Genomic DNA, 17,242 nt, shown 5'->3' on the forward strand with positions numbered 1-17,242 from the left:
GCAGTGCAATGCATCTCGCTGCCGGACGCTCTGGACGGCCTTCACGCCTAGCCTGGAGGGCGAGGTCACTTGCCTCCACTTCGTACACTTACATGTCGACCTTCGCTTCCGTGTCGCTCGTTGTTGCGCGGCTGTAATATCGACGGGTGTTTGCTTAATCGACGCTTCGCGCCACATCTCGCCGCTGGACTGGACGCGTTGGTGGACCCTGCCAGCTGAACTATTAAAAGACCGGAGTGAGAGACAGACTATTGGGAGGAGAAAAGAGCAGGAGAGACAGCGCCGCCCGCGGCACACACATCCACACATACACCGCCCACGATGCGGTTACGGAGCACGCTCGGCGCGTGCCTCGCATCGCTGCTCGCCGTCGCCACGGCATCGTCGTCGGCGCGAGACCCGCTGCAGCGCATCGGGCTCGCAAAGAACGCCGACATCCTCACGCCCAACCACAGAGTGACGGCGCTCTCGTCCTTCGACCTCGCCTTCGACTTCACCACCACCTCGCAGCGCATCCGCCTCAGCCTCGAGCCCAACCACGACCTCTTCCCCGACGGCGCCAAGATCAGCTACCTCGATGCCGACGGCCAGGTGCACGCCGAGGAGCCCGTCGACCGGCTGCAGCACAAGATCTACAAGGGGACGGCGTGGCTGAAGAGGGGCGCACGATGGGACCGCGCGGGCTGGGCGAGGATAGATGTCAGGAGGGACGGCCTGGACCCTGTGTTCGAGGGCACCTTTACGATTGACCACGACCACCACCACGTGCTGGTCGGCGAGAACTATGTCAGCACCATGGTCAGGGGGGACCCGGAGTTGGATCTGGGGTCGGGCGAGGAGAAAATGGTCGTCTTTCGGGACAGCGATATGGGAAGGGTCGAAGAGCATTCAGAGCTGAGGAGGAGGGATGCCGGGCCGGCGTGTGTGAGCGACGAGCTCAAGTTCAACACGCACGAGGACCACCCGGTGTATGCGGCCATGCGCGCGAGGAGTGCAGAGGAGAATTTCTTCGCCATGCCCTTTTCGGCGATGCTGGGGAAGAGGCAGTCTGACATTCCTGGTGGTGGCAACGGCGCGGGTGTCAACCTCGTCTCGTCGATTGGGAGCACGGCGGGGTGCCCGACCACGCGCAAGGTCGCGCTTGTCGGCGTTGCGACGGACTGCACGTACATCAAGGCCTTCAGCTCGGATAAGACCAAGACGAGGGACAATATCATCAAGCAGATGAACTCGGCGTCGGAGCTTTTCGAGTCGACTTTCAATATCTCGCTGGGTCTGGCAAACGTCGTTATCACGGATCCCTCGTGCCCGACTACCGAGCAGACGGCCACGCCCTGGAACCAAGACTGCTCGGCCAGCGTGGATATCCAGAAGCGATTGAACCTCTTCTCCGCGTGGCGAGGCGGCCAGAACGACGGATTCAGCCACTGGACCCTGCTCTCGACCTGCAACACCGGCTCAGCCGTTGGCCTGGCCTGGCTCGGACAGGCCTGCGTGGCGGGCTCGCAGGCCAACGGCGGGCAGAATGAGACTGTCAGTGGCGCCAACGTCGTCATCCGCACATCCACAGAATGGCAAGTCATCGCCCACGAAACCGGCCACACCTTCGGCGCCGTCCACGACTGCACCTCCGACACCTGCCAGAACCAAAATGCCGTGAGCGCCTCGCAGTGCTGCCCGCTCTCCGCCAGCACCTGTGACGCCGGCGAGCAGTTCATCATGAACCCGTCCACCGCGCAGGGCATCACGCGCTTCTCCGCCTGCTCCATCGGCAACATCTGCTCCGCCCTGGGCCGCACCTCGGTCAAGTCGACCTGCCTCTCCAACAACCGCAACGTCAACCTCACGACGACTCAGACCTGCGGCAACGGCATCGTCGAGGGCGACGAGCAGTGCGACTGCGGCGGCGAATCCTGCGGCGACAACGCGTGCTGCGACGCGTCGACGTGCAAGTTCAAGAGCAACGCCGTCTGCGACGACTCCAACGAGGACTGCTGCCGGGGCTGCCAGTTCGCGTCGGCGTCGACCGTCTGCCGCGCCTCCAACGGACAGTGCGATCCCCAGGAGAAGTGCACAGGGGATTCGCCCTATTGTCCTGAAGACAAAACGCAGCCTGATGGCACGGACTGTGGGGGTGGCTTGAAGTGTGCCTCTGGGCAGTGCACCAGCCGCGATCAGCAGTGCAAGACTATCATGGGGAGTTATACCCAGGGCAACGACACGTATGCGTGCGATAATAGTAATTGCATGTTGAGCTGTGCGAGCCCCGAGTTTGGGAATACGTGCTATGGACTACAACAAAACTTCCTCGACGGAACGAGCTGCGTCGGTGGAGGGAAGTGCCAGAATGTAAGTCAAGTCCGACTGGAGGGTGGGATTTCTCACCTTTGCTTCACTTGTTCCCTCTCCACCTAGAGAATGAAGAAAGTTTGTAATAGATGAGATGCTGACACACGCACAGGGCCAGTGCACGGGCGGCTCCGTCGGCAACGAAGTCAAAGACTGGATCCTCACACACAAACCCCTCGTCATCGGGCTGGCCGCGGGTATCGGCGGCCTCATCCTGCTCTCCATCCTCGGCTGCTGCTGGCGCTGCGTCAAGCGCCGCCGTCTGCAGAAGAAATACGCTGCGGGGCCGCCGGTGGCGCCCTACTACGCTGGTGGGCCCGGAGGAAGGAGTGGGAGCGGCGGAAGCAGGAGTCGAAGCAGAGGCGGACCCAGCGGAGCCATGCAGCAAGTCCCACCGCCACCCCCGACGTGGGCGCCTCAGACGGCGCCGCAGTGGGCGCCGCAGACGGGCCATGCACCCCACGGCGCTGCTGGGGGACCGGTGCCGCCGCCGCCGTTGTTCCGCAGCGGGAGTGTGCGGTATGCATAGGCTCGCCCGCCCATCGTTTTGGGTTTTCGTTTGTTTGTTTGTTTGTGCGTTTGTTTGTTGTAAGAGCATTGGGATGGACATTCACTCACGGCCGGAGGCGTTTCAATTTGACTGGGATTGCATGAGCATGGCGTTCTGGAACACCGAAAGAAGAGAAGATGTCTCGTTTGTTGGGTGGCATGCGAGAAAGGATGGGACGGGATGGGAGCGGATACCACCAGTGTGGCTGTTGTATATCCAAGCATGTGCAAGACGTATATACACTCGCGAATTCAGCGTACGATGTTCTCAAACTTACTTGCAGTCTCCTTCCCATACAAGTGCAGACACGAACATGATGAAGATGGGATCCAGGAGATGATTGGGCCGTGGAAAAGATCAGACGCAAGGGACAGGTAGAAGATGGCGGCGTCGCGACGCCACGTAAGCATCCAGGGCTTTTCGTCCCAAGCTGCAGGATGGGAAACGGAGCACGCCTGACTGGCGTCCACCGACTCCCTCGCCGGAGCGGAATCCGTGCCACACACTGTGCTGTGCGCTGGCCGCTTGCATCCACATCCATCCCGCGACCCTGACGTTCCCAAGCGCCGTTCGTCAACGCTCCCGAACGGAAACGAAGCCGCACGTGGTGGTGTGGTCCGTGGACTTGGGGATGGTGGAGCCGGGTAGGATGGGGTGTGAAGACTTTGGGTTTGGCTTAGGGAGAGGGGGAGATGAGAGGGTAGGGATGTGTGCTTGGGTACGTACACGTGGTTGGGGTGGGCGCTGGTGGCTACCTCGAGACGGAGTCAGGAGGAAGTCCACTAGCTTTGGCGGATGCAGGTGATTCATGGTTGAGGTGTGGCGGTGTGGTGGGGGACATGGTGAGGTGTGGAGGGATGCTTGAGGTGGACAGTGGGTTGCGGTACATCGATATCGTTGCATAGAGACGCGCTAGCGAAGAGGGCGGGCGTGGTGTAGAGAAATGCCGCACTCGAGATTGGACGGCGACTTTTGTCGTCGTGGGGTGCCGTGGAAAAGGGCGGACGTTGGGCCCAACAGGTATATCCGACCCAAGATTCTAACTAGCACTGGAGTACTTGTTGCATGAGGAAATACCTCTTCGCCTCTCTTCGTACTTCCGCTGCACACGACATGTTTCTCCACGAAGAACATCACATAACGAGAGTCCAGCACGCACGAGCAGCGTCTGCGTGTACGTGGTTGTGAGACAGGAATGAAGGAAGCTTCCAGCATACAAGCACGCTACATTCCTCGTCCACCACCAGACGAGCTGGTCAAAACCCGACAGACCATACCTCTACGCAGGAGACTCCGAGGCCTACGAGGCCACCTTGATAACCACGTCTAAAAGCTCCCGCAACTCCACCAGACTAACACTTTCACCAGGTGGCAAGGTGTGCCCCTCAAGTTATACCAGGTCAACCTGAAGAATAGCTAACGCGCTTCCTGACAGTGAGCTACCTTTCCTTCAGCAAAGCCCGTCAAAACGGACCGCACCCACGAGGAAAATCAGCCCAGCGTTTTGGCCCACGCAACGACGCCAACGAACTTCCAACCCCTCGGGTCCACACAGGCTGCACGATGTCTGCCCGCCACCAAGTAAAGCTGCACCGGTACGACAGCGCGTGCAACATGTCGCTGCGGCCGTCCACGCCATCGGGGTCGATCAAATCCGCCAAGGCACCTCCATCAGGCACCTCATCCGCCTCCGTCAAGTCAGTGAATTCTACCCGGGCTCTCCCGTCGGCATCCTCTGCCGCCTACACCTTAACCTCGCGCTTCTCTGCCCCCAGCGGCCCCATCTGGAGCAGCCGGGCCGCGCGGCCGCCCAGCACAGGATCGGGAGGACCGTGGAGGCCGAGTATCAAGGACTCCGCATATGGGCGGCGGTGTCAAATGCGGAGTGATCCGCAGGCTGATGATGTGGTCGAGGAGATGAGGGAGCAGGAAAGGGAAGAGGTGGAGATAGCTAGGGTGGAGAAGAGGAAGAAGGTGGAGAAGAAGAGGCTGGAATATGTGGAGGAGAAGGCGGGGAAGGAGGAGGTGGAGAAGGTTTGGAGGGGATGCTGGTGGTAGAGAGTGTTTCAGCGGAGATCGTGTTCTTCGAAGTGCGGGTACAATGGCAGTATGAGTTGAGACCGGGTGGTGTTTGTTCCAGCTGTGGGAGCAAAGATGCAAATCCTTTCTAAGCGGTCGTTTTAGTATCGCTTACTTCGGAGTAATGACATCGGTGGGGGCAGAAACAATTCGAAGAAGTGGTCTGGAGGGGAGTTGAGTGGCCTAAGAATACGAAGGCAATGTACCTTACTAGCTATAAGTATATAAGTTAGGTCTCGGTGCATTGACGATTGAGAAGCGTATTGTGGGACGTAATGCGAGTTGACGAGAGCGGCTCGTTGAGTTGCATGGTACATCTAGTTTACAGGACTAGCTTGCTTCCGTGTGACCCAGGCAGCAGCCTGGTCAACACCATTGCAGGTCAGCCCAAGTGACGGAGGTCTCTGATTGAGATGTCAGAGCTATGGACTGCGTGTTTCATTCTATTCAGCGGACCGAGTTCACCAAGAAGCTCAAGACAACTGTTGTCATGATTAGGCAGAACTGCCGGTATTGGGGGCCGTTCGAGGCGAAGGGATTGCCTGTAAGTGTGCAGCGGAATTCCATGCTGTTACCTCGACTTATATCGAAATTGGCGTGACGAAGCTGATAGGTGGTTGATCGACAGAGGATAGAGGTTGCTGTTGGCTGGTGGCACAATTTTGCGGGACGAGCCGCCTTCGGTGCAGCCCGCGATGCAACCTCCCCGCCTACGTTGCTTCAACATCCGAATACACCTTCACTTCTGAGATGCCCTCCACCTATGCATTACCACATTTCAGCGATCACATCGATGTTACAGCGAACACGGCGAGGTCGAGCGCCATTGATACGAGCTGGGTCGAGCCGCCGACTGAAACCTGCAGGTCCACCAGCTCCCGGTTATGTAAGCTCCCGAAAGTCTGGAATACGATACGATTGGTGATATTCCCTGATCTCGTATCCTCCCTGGTATGCTTGTTGGTCTCACTGGAGGTGACCCCGCCAGCGCTTCGCGCTCTCAGCCTGATGGTCCCAGTTGGCGGCATCATACGGTGACAGCTTCGCGCATCGCCGTTCTTGCATACGAAAGTCCAGTTCGCAAAGCCGGCTTCCGTCTATCTCTGCAATCAGTGCTCGTCGTGGCTCCGCGAAATTACGCATGAGCGCTTCTAAATCTCAGCTGGGAGAGGCACCAGCATTGGGAAAGTTCGATCGTTAGAAACTGTCCAATTACTTCTTCTATCCGTCAGTCGTTCGGATTATACCAGCTTCATGCTCGGTGCGCACCAAACAACTGATGGGCTGCATTGGAAGCCGATGAACTTGCTCTTCAGCCGTTGAGGTGCTGCATTTGTATGTAAGTTGGCCGGATCTGATTGGTAAGATAAGGCTATGGCTAAACTGCAAGCATGATCTCATGCAGTGAGTCGAGGTCTCCTTCGCTAATCATATCCACATCCGTTGGAGGTCGCCTTAGCGAGAACTGCCGTGGAACCTCAGCTGTGTGTTCAGCTGTGGCGGATACTCCAGATCATCACTGTCTCCTTCGCCAGGCATACTCGACTTCTTTGTTGTTACGGTGGACGGCATGCCGCTCGAAATATGTGCTGTCTGACAGTACTTTCTCAACGTTGAATATATCTACCCAGCTAGCAAACTCGCTTAGACAGTACCATGCCAGAACAAAAAGACAATACTAACTCATCGGATGTACCATCCGAACTCCGGTTCACGCAGGATGGTCAGCATTCAGTTGGATCAAAGCCGACGATGAAGCAAGAAGAGCCTCAAGATCCAGTGGAAAACTCCATCCGAGAACGTCCAACATACGCTTCCTTTGGGGATGAAGGTACAACCGCGAGCGTCAATGCCTTCGGGCGCCTCATGCAAATCAGTCGATATCTCGGACATGGAAGCTCAGGGTGTTATTGCGTGGATTGCCCGGACACTCATGAGCCATGGTACGTGGAGAGACGAGCACAGGAACTCGACGGTATGATAAACGATCCGGATGCTGGGTTTGGTCTTATAGCGAAGGATGTTTTTGGAAACCCATGGCGACATTCTGGTACGAAACCAACATTGGAATTCAAGAACGATCGTTGGCCATGTTTCGTTTATCACGATCCAGAAGCATCATCGCAGTTCTCTATTCAGTACTTCTGCGTTGACGACACTGTGTTCCAGCGCTACTCTTGGAAACCTTCCGGTAATGCTAAGGGTCGATCTGATCCTCACGGCTTTGAGTTCGACTACGGGATGCTCATTCGCGATCTAGACTTTGTAAACAGTGCATACCATGCCAACGAAACCGAATGGCAAAGTGAACCACGCCATGCGACGAGTGTGTCCGAAGTCCTTGGCTACGCCGACTCGGAATATTGGGTCCTATGCCCCAAGGATGAAAGAAGCTTGGTATTTGGTCATAAAATTATAGCCGATAGGCCTGAGATGACTGGAGGCAAAGATGAGAGGCTGGAGCATCAACGAGAAAACAACGAGAACCAAGACAATCAGAAGAACCAGGAGAGCCAGAGCAACCAGGGATCCCAGGACCACCAGGAAAACCAGGACAGCCAGGAGAAGCAGGAGCACCAGAGCAACCAGAACGACCAAAGCCGGAACAGCCACGATGACCAGGGGGAACATCAAGATAACAGCGAAGAGGTCCAGGGCATCAGGAGATCCGATGGGGCCAACAACTCAAAGGAGCAAGTTATTGAAAAAAAGCCCGTAGTATGCCTCATTATCTCCGCATTCTCTAATGGTGTATCGCAGCCAATCAAGCCATGTGACCGTCAGAATTTCCGTGGCAAAATTGATCTAACCAAGGATGAGAATGCGAGCGATAGTAGCAAGGAAGATGGACCACTCGAGGTCACGCTGGCATATCGACTGCAAACAGTTCCTGAAGATGACCAATGGGCACCATCGGAGGTGATGCAGAAAAGTTTCGAAGAATATTCCCAGATGTATTCGTCAGACAAGGAGACCGAAGTGAAAATCCGTTTTTCCACCCACCCGCGCCTGGATTTCATGATTCGACGCAACTTAGAACACATATTATCCATCTGCAGTATCCCTGTACTTCTGAATGAGCATGGACGCCGACTCGCGCAAGACGAGGACCAACAAATTGCCATAACCTGTGGAGATATTGGCGGTCATCGTGTGTGGCAGCTCTCAAGCTTGTGAGCATAAGATGAGTCAATTGCACTCAGTATCAGTAAGGCTGACTACAATAGTTATGCATTCCAATTTCTCGTTTCCATGACAAAATATGTCAAAGAAGTCTTCGACAACCCAAAAGACCACTTGTATCCTTCACAAAGCTGTGAGTGCGGCGGAAAAGAGAAATGGTGTAACACGTGCGACGATATTAGGGAAGTCTCGTTACAGTTGCAGCACAGAGTACTTCGAGTCCTTCGAGGCCATATTCGATGGGTTTGCGACAGCGCTGAGAAGTTGGATGAAGGTGGCTATTCTGACTTTTATTGGCCTACGGGAAAGCGGAACAGATCCTTCGAAGACACCATATGGGCCTCTCTCATCGCTACCCCATTGCAACTCTTGAAAGCTCGAAGCTTCCTCGATCTTGAATTAGACTTCGAGACAAGGCCTTATACTATCCTAAAAAGCTTCCATGCTTGGATCAAGACAATCGACAAGCGCAATGCACGAGGAAAGTGTGCGTTTCCGAAAAGACCCAATGAGTCTAAATATTGTCTATCTGATCACGTATGGATATGCTGGGCTTTGCAAGCTGGCGAATCTATGATCCGTGAGTCCCGTTTTTGGAGGCCTACGACCCAAGAGCAGGAAGAATGGACTTCCACCATGATCTCCGGATGGAGCTATGCACAAGGTAACTACAACGATTATTCATTTTCGCACATTTCGAAAGTTGTCATCAAACGGTTTACATGCGAAAATCCCGTCGCAAAGCAGCGGATGCTTGCAACGCGACGGAAGCCCAACGAAACTAGATTCCTGTTCCACTCCAAAGACACCGTTCTACTTTATGCCTTCAATGACGGTCCCTTCAAATCAGAAAAGCAAAAGAACCAGGTAGAGGGGGACAGGAAATATTGGCGAGATACTACGCGACGGTGGAATGGTCTCCTCGATGCTCAATTACACCACATGGAGCAATCAGACATGAGATGGGACAAACCCCTTTGGTACGGAATGGCAATCCTCATGAGCGCACAAAAGAAACGAATCAACAATTGGACTCCGGAAAGGGTATTCACAACTGCTTCAAGTACACTATTCAGGAGTTCATCGCTCAACGGGCTATTTCCTGGTCTGCTAGACGAAGATTTGCAGCCAACTCCACTTCAAGATGAGTACCAAGACGATGTGTATTGGCATACAACATTTGAAATACCTTATATCCTCTGGTCCTATGCGAGATCCCAACTGGAGAAGCTCGCAATGGGCCCCGAGAGTGGAGCCAAAGGTTCCATGCCAGAAGAAGCTGGCAAAGATTCTTCATCAAGTAGCGTTCAAGCTTCGAAAACCACTGCCTTCTCATCTTTCGGGAAACTGGTCGATCAGAAGGTGCTGGTAGAGATATCTGACGATTGGCTCCAGAAACAGCCCGCGACGTTGCAGTTCGGGTATGACCCACCAATGCGCGACAGGCCGACAGAATCAACCCAAAGAAGACTCCCACACCCCCACGTCCTGTTGCGCGGCCCAAGGATACCGAAGGGTGCCTCTAAATTGACTTCCACAGCCCAGGCGGGTTTTGCCTCGTTGGTAGGAGGGACGGCATTGATAGGATTTTCGACTGCCCTGATGCCAGATCCGCAAGGCATCGTGAAAGGATCTTCACAAGTAACCAGAGATGGCGCGTTGGTGGGGTTGATTGTAGATGTAAAGGGGGGAAGTAAGGCTGCTCGAAAGATCCTAGGTTCAGAAAACTGGAGCACGAACCTCGTGTCTGTCACAGAGTTGAGAAATGTTTTACAAGTCCCACGTACAGCCGCCAACGCCAAGAAACGGATCATTTGGCTTCCCTACCAGAGCAGAGATCCGCAAACAGAAGAGCGGATACACGAGCGACCAGAAGAGCAGATGAAAGCGCAGACACAAGACCAGTCATTACAGAATGAAACACGAGACGCCTGCCGACTGGCATCTCCCCAGCCCGAAAAAGAGAATTTATTGGCGTTCTTTCAGCGGCACGATAACCACGACAAGTATTTCTTCGACAGTACATCGGCGGCTTTGAACGAATGGGAGACAGAGCTCCACCTTTCTTTCTTCCGATCGACAGAGGGAAGCTACCCAGGGCCGAGGACTGTGTCTCGCGTAAGCATGGGCTTCCGCTTTGTTGGCGACTTCTTCGATAGATACTGGACTTGTCATATTGTTGAAAACAAGAGTCCACGTGAGAATCTTCTTCAAGACAACAGCCATTCGGGAGCAGACGATCAAAAGGATTCTCAGTCTACAGAACAATCGGAAGACCAATCGGGGCACAACTCAGAAGACCGGCGAAAAGACCAACAGGTTGCTGAGCATGCACTAGGCGCATTAGGTGCACGCCTGTCTCGATTGAAGGATATAAGAGGTCACGTGCCAACTGAGGAGGAGCTACTCGAAGGTGAGATTGAAGCTGAGGGGGAACAACAACACAGATCGGTCACACGACCCTGGCAACAGCGCAAGATACTTGAGCTTCTGATCTTCAACGAGATTCTGGACGCGCTGAAGACCAACACGAATGTGATTTGGAAATCAACCCGTCAGCGTGTACTGAATTTGGGAAGTCTGGATATCCATCACGAGTCACTGGATCAGCCTACGCTGACCTTGTCCGAACTGGATGTCACGTTCATGGAGGGAGAGGATCCAATTCCCAAGGCGCTATCAGATGAGATCGCCTTCATCCGGCTGGCAAATCGCAACAACTATCTTAACCTCGCCAAGCTGTGGCGACCTCATGAGCAGTTTATTCAGGCTCTTGAAGACGATCTTTCAGCAAACCTGGAAAAGATTCGGGAATGGGACCGACGAGAGCAGGACCGTCAGTATGAAAGACCCAGATGGACGAGGAATGACGAAGTGGCTTTCAGGCACGCCATCACACACCTACTGGTCCTCAACAACCGTGTCGTCAGAGATCTCGAGCGTTTGCAGTTGGACATGAGGACCTTTCGAACTTCACTGAATTCACGTCTGGCTTCGATACGAGATGACATGAGTTTCGGTACGGCCGATAAGCTAGCTGTTTTCACCTATGTTACGGTCGTCTTCCTCCCTCTGAGCTTTGCCACCAGCATTTTCAGCATGAGCCAAGCTCCAAGTGGCATCACAATTGCTTCCATGGCCGTAACCGCAGTCACGGCTCTCTCGCTGACCGTATTCGCCTTGGCGAACTCGAACGATCTCAACGTCGCTTTGGTCGGACCGCTGTTTGATCGCGCCAAAGTGGTTGGCAGACCGCTCACAGTCTTGTTGCTTTTTGCACTGTATGGCATATGGTTCGCTCTTCTTCCAGTGCGGTTCATAGTGCGCCCGATATCGCCGATTATCTCCGAAATCATCAAGCCAAGGGGCGGAAATGGCAAAGCAGAGAAGAAAGTGGACGACGAATTTATAGTCCAAGAGTGGAAGCAGATTCTCAAGAGGAGGGACCAAGAGATTGGTGTGAAGCGACCCTGGAGAAGAACAGAAGATGTAGAGACACTGAGTACTGCAACCCATGATAGCCGTGGGCGTATCAAAGTGAGCCAAAACGGCACCTTCACCAAGTCGGTACTGGGCAAAGGCAAGGCTGGGTGAATTTGAAATGAGGATGCTTCGGCTGTGTTGGGTTTGGATTTCTTTGGGGCTGGCATTACTCGCGAATCCATTTTTCGTGCACGCCACCAAGCGGTGAATTCCTGGGGCCATCCTTGCAGCCTATCCAGGGCGCCAGCATGCTGGTACGTGAGACGGGCGCGCACGTGACGTAGTGACGAACAAGGACTAGCGCTCCCGAGCTCCAGCTTTTGGACGGCGCATGGGATGGCTTGGCGGCAAGGATGGCGATGGCAAACATGGAAGGAAAAGTCGCGGCTTCGAGGCATCGCGACACCGGCCTTTGCTCTGTCCATCAAGCCTGCGACACCGCCCCCGTCGCCCAGGAGATCCCCCGGCCTCCGTCCGTATGTACCGCGCACTCCGATCCGGCCTGCGAGCGTCACACCGAAGGCCTCCAGCACGCTTCATCTCGCACCGCCGCTACCCGCTGCCGCCTGCACGCGCGCGCGCCTTCCACGCCTCGAGAAGCGTTGCGCAGGACAACAACCCGCCCGTCGACCCAGACAGCAAGCCCGTCGCCCCCAAGGATGCTGCGCGTGCCAGCGAGGAGGGCGCTGCCGCCGCCGACGCCGCCGAGGATGCCGACGTGCTCGCCCAGAAGCTGCAGCGCTCGCGGGAGATGACGCGCCGGTATTCTTCAGCGCTGCGGCGGACCCAGCGAAGAAACCGCGCCCAGGACCTCCCGCCTGTGGTCGTGCCGAGCTGGTTCGCCCACGAATGCGTCCGCCTCAGCGACGAAGTGCCCGCCAACACGCGTCTGCGCCAGTTCGTCCTCGAGCTGCAGCGCCGAGGCACCGACGAATCCGGCACATGCTCCGTCCCCATACATGCGCCAGGCGCCGCGGTGCAGCTGCTGTCCGAGTTCCTCTTCCAGGCATGGGGCGGCGGACTCGGCAACGACGAGAGAAGACGCTTCGTGAGGCAGTGGGCTGCGACGCTGGGGCTGCCCGATACCGAAGAAGTGCTCCTGGACTTGGAAGTCGGCGGCGATGGCATCGCGTCCATGCCAGACCGCCCGTACTGGCTGCAGAAAGAACACTTGCAGCAAGACCCCGTCAGGATAACGCGAAAGCTGGACATTGACAGCACCGAGATCCGCGCCGCCATCCAGCATCTGGCCCTGGCCCGCAAAGCCGGACGTCTGACGGACGGAGCCATGCTCAAGGTGGAGCGCGTCATCGGGCGTCTGGAGAGCACGAAGAATGCCGAGGGATCCGACCCCTTTGGCCTGCAGAAACTAGGCTTCGTCCCGCCGTTCGTGAGGTCCGAGGTCGAAGCTACCATTGCTGCCTCTCTTTCGCTCCCGCAGCCTGCGTCGAGCGATTCTTTCCCAGCGGCAAAGACCAACTTGATATTGCATTGTCCGTCCAACGGAAAAGAAAATGAGCTGGCTGGTCTAGTAGGCGGGATTGCACGCCTGAGGGGCGCCGACGTAGTTACCCTGCGGGCACAGGACCTGGCTGAGATCGCAGGCGACTACTTGGGCGATTCACCAGACCCCTCGCCCCACTCGATCCGCTCGTTAGCCTACGAGACGTACCGGCTCAGTTCGGATCTTGAAAGCGACCCTTACGACGATGCAGGCCGGGAAGACTTTGGCGAAGAGCAGGAAGACGCGACCCCGCCGAGGTCATCGTTTTCTTCCATGTTTCCCGAGCCTCCCAAGCTTCCTTCCTCCGATATTTTCAAGATGCCCATCTCGATCGTCCTTCCCAACGCGTTTTCTAACGCGCTCAAGGCTCTGCAATCGCCAAACCAAGATTCTCATAGTAACACCGACACCCAGCCTCGCTCGCAGTCGTCAGCTGAGTCGCAGCTGGAGGACTTGAAAATTGCAAACGTCCTCGAGCATCTCATCGACGCTTCCGAGACCAAACGATCACAAGTTTCGTCCCTCCTAACTTCAGAATCTGCCGACTCGGATCCCACCACCGAAGAGCGAAGTGCGCGCCCGCCAAAGGCTGGTTTCTTCAGCTCTCTCTTGACCTCCCCCTCTACTTCTACACCTACGCACGATGGCATCAACATCGATTCTTCTTTACCGAGCAAAGCGATCATGGGGTTCAGCCTGGCAGTGAAAATCAACACCGTCACCTCATCAACCGACTCGGGAACCCCCGGCAATGCCAAGATAATATGTGTTCCTGATTTCAAAGAGCTCAATGCCACACACTACGGAGGCAGGATACTACAAAAGCTTGAGGAAATAGTTCGAAAACGGAGGTTAGCAGGAGAACGCATCATGATTGTTGGCTTCACTTCCTCAGCAGACCTCACCCCCGAGTTCTCCAAGAGTGGCGTCCAAGGACTCCAGTCTGAGGGCGAAGCAGGTTTTTACAGGACCATCGTGGTGCCTGTAGAGCGGGCGGGTAACATGCATGACCTGGTCGGTACTCTGTCCTCAACTGTTCAGTCAAGAGACGCATCCAAGTACCGAAGGATCAACGTCCACCACATTTTCGACATGCTGCGACGCCTAGACCCTATCGCAGCGCAGAATTTGTCGGCGAGGGCAACAGACGACAGCAGCGCTGGGCCCGCGCTGGCCAGCCTCGCAAAGGCCCACATCAGCAGGATCCTCACGTATGATGAGGTTCACCGCATAGCATTGACTGCGCTGGGTCTACACAGCTTGGATCCTGCAAGCGAACGTCTGACTAGCGCGCACGTCGCACTCGCAATAGGCATGCTGCAATCCAGCGATCAGGTGAAGTTTGATCATATCAGACGACAAGCGATGCTTCCTCGACCCGGCGACGACTCTTCCGCAAGAGAATTTCGACGAAAACTGAACGAGACACTGAGGTCCAGATCGGCCACCGAAATCCACGACCGTGAACTCGAAATCAAACTCAACAACATCGCACAGACTGCCACCAAGCACGAGAAGCGCCTAATGCCCGGCATCGCCAATCCGTCCAAGATCAAGACCACCTTCGACCAGATCCACGTGCCTACCGATACCGTTGACTCCATCCGCACCATCACAAGTCTATCTCTGCTGAGGCCAGACGCTTTCAACTATGGTATCCTTGCCACCGAGAAGATCTCCGGAGCCCTGCTGTACGGTCCACCAGGTACGGGAAAGACGCTGCTGGCCAAGGCCGTTGCGAAAGAGAGCGGCTCCACCGTGCTGGAGGTTTCAGGCAGCCAGATCATGGACAAGTACGTGGGTGAGGGCGAGAAGAATGTCACCGCCATATTTTCACTCGCGCGCAAGCTCTCGCCTTGCATCGTTTTCCTTGATGAGGCGGACGCCGTCTTCTCGTCGCGCGACGTCGGCCGCGAACGCTCCTCGCACCGCGATATCCTCAACCAGTTCCTCAAGGAATGGGACGGCCTCAACGACCTCAGCGTCTTCGTTATGGTCGCTACGAACAGGCCGTTCGACCTGGACGACGCGGTTATCCGGCGACTGCCCAGGAGACTGCTCGTCGACCTGCCCACCGAGAAAGACAGAGCGGCAATCCTCAAGATCCACCTCCGCGGTGAGCAGCTAGATGAGTCGGTTAACCTCGACGCCATCGCAAAGAAGACTCCCTTCTACTCCGGTTCCGATCTCAAGAACCTCGCCGTCAGCGCCGCCCTTGCCTGCGTAAAAGAGGAAAACGAAACTGCCGCCAAAGCCGCCGCCGCTTCTGTACCTCCCGCCAACCCCTCAGAACCTTCCCCCGCAGACTCCACCTCTGCGCATACTCCTAAACCTTCGCACCTCATCCGCGGCCTCGACTACATCTTTCCCGACAAACGCATACTCTCGGCCCGCCACTTCGACGCTGCGCTGTCGGAGATTAGCGCTAGTATCAGCGAGAACATGAGCAGCCTCAATGCGATCAAGAAGTTCGACGAGAAGTACGGGGATAAGAAGGGGAAGAAGACGAAGCACGTGTTCGGGATTGGGGTGCGCGGGGAGACGAGCGAGGATGTGGTCAGGGTGAGGCCGTAGATGCAGTTTGACCGAAGGACATGGTGAGGAGGGGTGCTGTGTGGCACTGCAGAATATCAGAGCGTGGAAATGGATATGGCTGGGATGGGGTTGTGTGCATTTTCTTGCGGTAGGATGTCGTGTGTAGATATTTGTTGTAATATAGGCTATATGGTATCATGATTGGAGCGCTCGGTTTGAGATTCGATTAGGGGGACTAAGGGGTGACGCTAGACCTGCTACGTGATGCGAGAAGCATGAGGGCTTGGGCTGGCTGGTGCTATACGTGCGTGTGGCTAGTGACACTGCCTGCATGCGGTGCCGCGGTGCAGCTCGCCCTGTGTGCGTGGAGGGTCGTACCAAAGACATTGAAGAAATGGAGTTCGAGTCTGCGGTAGAGGAGGGATCCAGCAAAGTCGACTGTGTATGTGGCGCGTGCTGGCGGTGGTGGTGGTTTCGCAGCGTGTGGGTGGCTGAAGGGCGTGTGGATCGGGAGATCCCCTTTCTTGTGTGGTGGGGGTAGATAGGGTGGGAGTGACAGGGGGGAAATTGGGATGCGATGGAAAGAGGCTTGTGTTGCTATGTGGGCGGGGCCATTGACAGGATGGTTTGAGCAGGCTGTTTTGCGGTGTGTTGCGGGCGGCCTGATCGCGGGAGGTGCTAGGGGTCGCTTGGGAAAGGTCAGCTGGAGATGGGTCTTGTGAAGGAAAGGATGGCGACGAGTGCGGGCTCGATGTCTCCATGGCAAGAGAACTTTGTTCTTGTTTCGAGGCTCGTGACGGTCTGGACATTATGGATTATGTATTGTGCATCTCCGATCGCATAACAGGAGTAGAAAATTAGAATAACACATTCGGGATGAGGATAAGACGTGGTGAATGCACTTCGTGATTTCGACTTTGCCTTTTTCCCATTGGCAGCTGTGAATTGTGGTCTCTTTGGGTAGAAGTGCTCACGATACATCACAGATTCATTAGTTTTGACGTTCGACATAACCAGGGGTCGTCTGCGGTTTTGAACAAGGGTAGACGGATCGACGCTTGGTATGGCAAACCTAAATCCTTCGCCTGCCCACCTACAACGCCTCCTTTACGGCATTGGCACCAGTCGATCTTTGTCTGCTATTCTTCGAGACATTACTTCGTGGGACGAGGCAATAATTTGATAAGTCGTACCGCTTGCGGTGTCCCAGACCGAAATGCGTGCACTGCATTTTGACGATGCGCCGTGTTTGTGGCACAAGGTATCTATTTACAATGTTGTCGATTTCGCCAATATCCAGCCTCTCCTTCGAGTTGCGGTATGGTAGAATTATTTCCGGGTACAGCCCGTGGAAGCGGTGTCCTCGCGCGTACATGCATGCGTAAGCAAAGTTCGAATAATTACTGCAGCCACAAAACCTTCAGACCCTCACAGCAACTATGGCGAGCACGCACGTGCGGCGAACGAAGCCACTTGGTCCCCGGTGTCACCCCATTACCCGCGTCCCGCGGCGCCGGCGAAGCCTAAGGTTTTCTTGGACCTTCGGAGGCGACTCCGCT

At 55.6% G+C, this 17,242-nt stretch overlaps 5 protein-coding genes across 5 annotated transcripts; all 5 read left to right on the forward strand.

The window, feature by feature from the left end:
• The first annotated feature begins 28 nt into the window (after positions 1–28).
• On the forward strand, positions 29–3,171 carry CC84DRAFT_1165609 (uncharacterized protein). Its single transcript, XM_018178758.1, has 2 exons — positions 29–2,349; positions 2,462–3,171. The coding sequence occupies exons 1-2, from the start codon at positions 322–324 to the stop codon at positions 2,876–2,878; spliced, it is 2,445 nt and encodes an 814-aa protein (XP_018035693.1). The 5' UTR covers positions 29–321; the 3' UTR covers positions 2,879–3,171.
• A 918-nt stretch (positions 3,172–4,089) lies between these two features.
• CC84DRAFT_1260526 (uncharacterized protein) lies at positions 4,090–5,118 on the forward strand. Its single transcript, XM_018184991.1, has 3 exons — positions 4,090–4,281; positions 4,314–4,317; positions 4,342–5,118. The coding sequence occupies exon 3, from the start codon at positions 4,463–4,465 to the stop codon at positions 4,955–4,957; it is 495 nt and encodes a 164-aa protein (XP_018035694.1). The 5' UTR covers positions 4,090–4,281; positions 4,314–4,317; positions 4,342–4,462; the 3' UTR covers positions 4,958–5,118.
• A 1,516-nt stretch (positions 5,119–6,634) lies between these two features.
• CC84DRAFT_1218686 (uncharacterized protein) lies at positions 6,635–8,155 on the forward strand (the record flags this gene model as incomplete). Its single annotated transcript, XM_018183025.1, has 1 exon — positions 6,635–8,155. The coding sequence occupies one exon, from the start codon at positions 6,635–6,637 to the stop codon at positions 8,153–8,155; it is 1,521 nt and encodes a 506-aa protein (XP_018035695.1).
• A 642-nt stretch (positions 8,156–8,797) lies between these two features.
• On the forward strand, positions 8,798–11,755 carry CC84DRAFT_1260527 (uncharacterized protein; the record flags this gene model as incomplete). Its single annotated transcript, XM_018184992.1, has 1 exon — positions 8,798–11,755. One exon carries the CDS (start codon positions 8,798–8,800, stop codon positions 11,753–11,755), a length of 2,958 nt encoding a protein of 985 aa, XP_018035696.1.
• A 261-nt stretch (positions 11,756–12,016) lies between these two features.
• On the forward strand, positions 12,017–16,174 carry CC84DRAFT_1165612 (AAA-domain-containing protein). Its single transcript, XM_018178759.1, has one exon. The coding sequence runs from the start codon at positions 12,123–12,125 to the stop codon at positions 15,720–15,722; it is 3,600 nt and encodes a 1,199-aa protein (XP_018035697.1). The 5' UTR covers positions 12,017–12,122; the 3' UTR covers positions 15,723–16,174.
• The last annotated feature ends 1,068 nt before the right edge of the window (positions 16,175–17,242 follow it).

This window comes from Paraphaeosphaeria sporulosa, assembly GCF_001642045.1.
Source record: "Paraphaeosphaeria sporulosa strain AP3s5-JAC2a unplaced genomic scaffold CC84scaffold_6, whole genome shotgun sequence".
In the NCBI taxonomy this organism is placed as follows: domain Eukaryota; kingdom Fungi; phylum Ascomycota; class Dothideomycetes; order Pleosporales; family Didymosphaeriaceae; genus Paraphaeosphaeria; species Paraphaeosphaeria sporulosa.